Source organism: Corylus avellana, chromosome ca1 (assembly GCF_901000735.1).
Source record: "Corylus avellana chromosome ca1, CavTom2PMs-1.0".
Classification (NCBI taxonomy): Eukaryota; Viridiplantae; Streptophyta; class Magnoliopsida; order Fagales; family Betulaceae; genus Corylus; species Corylus avellana.
The window spans coordinates 10023176-10027170 of NC_081541.1; the positions used below are offsets into that span (position 1 = coordinate 10023176).

General features: G+C 36.3%; 1 protein-coding gene across 1 annotated transcript in view; it reads right to left on the reverse strand.

Annotated features, from left to right (window-relative positions):
• Positions 1–1681, reverse strand: part of LOC132178365 (amine oxidase [copper-containing] alpha 2, peroxisomal-like) — a 3255-nt gene extending 1574 nt beyond the window's left edge. Inside the window, exons 1-2 of the mRNA XM_059590837.1 lie at positions 880–1681; positions 770–830 (exon numbers count right to left, since the gene is read on the reverse strand). Of these exons, the coding sequence (XP_059446820.1) occupies positions 770–830; positions 880–1658 (840 nt within the window). The 5' untranslated portion in view covers positions 1659–1681. The remainder of the gene's footprint in view (positions 1–769; positions 831–879) is intronic.
• Between the last annotated feature and the right edge of the window lie 2314 nt (positions 1682–3995).

Genomic DNA, 3995 nt, shown 5'->3' on the forward strand with positions numbered 1-3995 from the left:
AATAATAATTATTAATAGAAAGTCCCATTGGTCACATTTATATGAAAAGCCTAATATCGATGAATTCTTCAACATCCATAATTATTATTATGGTTTTCCAACAATTCACAATCCAGGTCCTTAATATCTTATAAGTATTTAAAAATAAAAAATAAAAATTTTAAAAATTTTAAAAAAGCTAGTCAATACTCCATAATTACCAAAAACTTAATTATGGTCAGCACTTGCAATATGATGAGTGATAACTAATTAGTTATTATGGAAATTTGTCTGTCGCTGTGCAGATTAAGAGTATAATTAGATAATCCTATATATGAAGTTGAAATAGTTCCTTTGATAATAAGTTTCTATAATATATTAGAGGGTTAAAATGAAAACGGCTGGTAGTTTGAAGGGCTTTTATATGTATATATATATATATATATATATATATATATATTATTATTATTATTATTATTTATAAAAGGGCATTGTAGTAACTTACTCATGACAAAACGACGTCGTTTTGCATTTTCCGTCCAAACTGACGGTTTTGACTAACGGAGTGGCCAAAATGCAATAGTTCGATAGTTTGGGGGGCTACTTTATCACTTTTAGAACATTAGGGAGTTAAATCGAAAACGGCTGATAGTTTGAGGGGTTTTTTTATATTTTTCCCATAAAAAAATAAGAGCCTCATTAAACTTGTTGTCTTAGCCCTAAAAACCCGGCCTGCTTGCAACTTGTCCTAGACGGTTCGGTGATTTAGTTTATGGTGTCCCACGATCACCTGGGTCCTCCCCCTCCCCTTGCCAGAGGCATAAGGCATAATTATGAGCTCCTCATTAGTCCTTCACAATTAGAAACATTTTTCTAGACCCAAAAAAAAGGTTGACTAACCTGACAGTGTGCCCGTCAATCTTAAATCCTGATCCATTGGGTTGTACGAAGGCTGCACCATTTAAACGGGGGCCAAACGGTGGCTTCTGCTTGGATGCCTGGTACTCTGTTCCCTCAGCTTTTGGTACCGGAATAATGAACCTATCGAAGTATTCAACAATCTTCATCTCATCCAGATCAACCACCAACGTTATTCCCTCCAATGGTCTCAGATACAAATTAACCGTCCCCTCTTTATAGAAGCAAAGTAGCTTCAACACCCTCTTACTCTTCACCTCCCCGAACCACCCGATTGAATAAGTGGAGCAAACCACATCTGAAAAGTTCAGCCTCCTCTTCTTAATGGATTCAATAAATGGCTTGTACTTTTGTGGCAATTTGGTTGCAGCAACGACTTGTTCGTTAGAGGTGAGCAAAGGGTAGCCGTGTCCATTGTAAACCTTGTTGGAGACTATCGAACGAGCGGATAAGTCCACCATAATCTCGTGGGATTTTCTCTCCATACGTGTGATGACGAAGGCCCGGCGAGGTGGGGGTTTGGAGGCTGGGTTTGATAGCCATGAGAGAACGGTGGGTTTGTCTGGCTCGTCCAAACCTATGTACTGGAAGGTTAGGTTGTACGGGTTTGGGTTGGGGAATGATTTCTCGACTATGGTTCGGACCAGGTTGAACTCAGATGGGGTTAGAGGGTCTAGGGGGTGGTGCTGATGGCTTGAGACTGGTGAGAAGGTGTAGATGGATAAGAGTAGGAAGAGAATTGGTTTGAAAGTTGAAGCCATGCCTCTTTTGGAAGACGAGTATACTGAGGCTCCTACTGCCTTGTACATTTATTGATGAATTTATTTTCCATATTTATCTCTAAAGATTAACATTTATTTAAAAAATCTATTAATGGTGCAAATATAATTGGGAATGTGCAAGTCAACATCAGTGCTTAGGAAGTCTTGCATCCCGCCAACATTGAGTCGCTCTCGCGCGCAGAAATTTCAGGCTAGGCGGCCTGGAGCTGAAGCTAGCCACCGTTCAAAATTTCAACGTTAGCAATATTATCTTTGAAAATTCATCTAAGGAAGGGCCAGCTATATATTGTCGAAGCATGTCAGATACCATGCAAAAGGGAATATCCCTATTCCTAGCTGTAAAAACCACCCAAGTCAACCAGTTTGATTTTCCTCCATTGCCACTTGTTCCAAAGGACAAATGCACTTCCTTGTGGGTGGTAATTATAAGTAGGCTCATCATCCAATCTACCAACTTGCCATGCATGTGAGTCTTCTGTATGGGTCTCCCTTTCAATTTTAACATAAAATATGGATCTCCTATAAATTCTTAAGATATCTTTACTTGCACGTCTGTTAAGAGCTAAAATGGGTGAGATTGGGTGCCTTATTCCTGCCAATTTTCACTTTCTTTAATATGAATCCGTGGTTGACTTATTTTCCTCGAGAACCAAAACTAAAATTTGTTGTGGATAGTTTCCTCTTCTTATGTGTTTGATTCCATGTTTGTTTGATTGTTTATGTGTTATTGAAAAGATTAAATGATATAGTTTAGTATGGCTACTAAGATAAAGATGGAGGGATCTGGCTTTAAGATTCTTAATTAGTTATCTCTGTTAAATATATTATTGAATATATTGGAAGCGGAAGAAGGAGAGAGAGAAAAGAGAGAGCGGAAGGAAATAATGAACTACATTGCATTGAGTTTAATTGATATATATTATATGATATGCTTACATAACTCTATAGTCTCTATAGAGAGAGAGAGAAGAAGTAGTAGGTAAGAAACTCTAAAACATATGGCAACATAATAAACTAGAATAATATAAAATATTCTAACAATCTCAATCCCAATCTCAATCTCTTCAACTTCTAATTTTATAATGCTTTTAAAACTACAATTCTAAAAAATATATTAGGGTGTAAAAAGATATAAAATTAAGATTAGTATATGAAATAGAAATACATATAAAAAAACAATTTCATGACTAGAAGTCTAGAAGAGTACATCGAGAAGAAAGTAGAAGGCGACAGATATTAGTCAAATACATGGGTTAAATATAATCAAATAATCACGTATATTATCAACTTAAACCAATCAGAAGTCAATATTTATTAGTTTCAGTTATTTATAAGTAATATATTTTTTAAAGCTTTTGGTTGGTATGTTAGCCTGTCAGGCTAGGTTGGGTTTAGGGTCCAAGGCTGAGTCTTCGAGCCGGAATAGATACAGTCGAATCTGGCAAGGTATATGGGAGTTAAAAATGGCAAATGCGAGTAAAAACTTCATGTGGAGTGCGTGTCACGATCTATTACCGACATGGGACAATCTAGTTCAGAAGAAAATTGCTATTGATCTCATGTGTTTGATATGTGGGTTAGAAGCCGAAACTACTTTCCATAAACGTACTATGGGCTTGTCCATCCTCGATGGACGTACGGAGTAGAGGTTTACAGATTTTCCAGAAATTCATCCCACAAGCTCCTGATTTTCTGCTATTGGCGGAGAAATTATTTCAGAAAAGGGAAGGAGAAGAGTGTATTATTTTTGTAGAAACAACAAGAAAAATTTGGTTTCACAGGAATAGGTGGATTCATGAAAGTTTATTCACTCCTCCAAATGAACACTACAAAATAACTATTTTTTCTTGACTACCGTTTTATGACATGTCATGATGTCTGACACATCAGATAACTTTTCTGACGTGGCCTGAAGGTTAGAAACGTAGGAGTCAGTAAATTTTTTTTACTGACATGTTACTGCTTAGCACGTCAAAAGTTACTAACGTGTTACTGTTTGCCATGTCAGAAAATTTTCTGACGTGGTTCTTTTCCCACGTCAAAAAATTTTCTGGCGTGATAATGTTTACCTCGTTAGAAATTTTTACCACGTCAGAAACGTTTTTTACGTGGGAGAAGTACCACGTCAGAAAATTTTCTGACGTGGGAGAAGAACGACATCAGAAAATTAAGTCATCGATCAAGGGAATTTTTTTTTTCTTTTTTTTTTGTTTCATTCGTTTAGGGTCAATTTACTGAAAAATAAAAAATAAATTAAAAAATAAAATTGTGGGGCCCACAACTTGACTTGAGATATTCAAGGCACCAAACAACAAA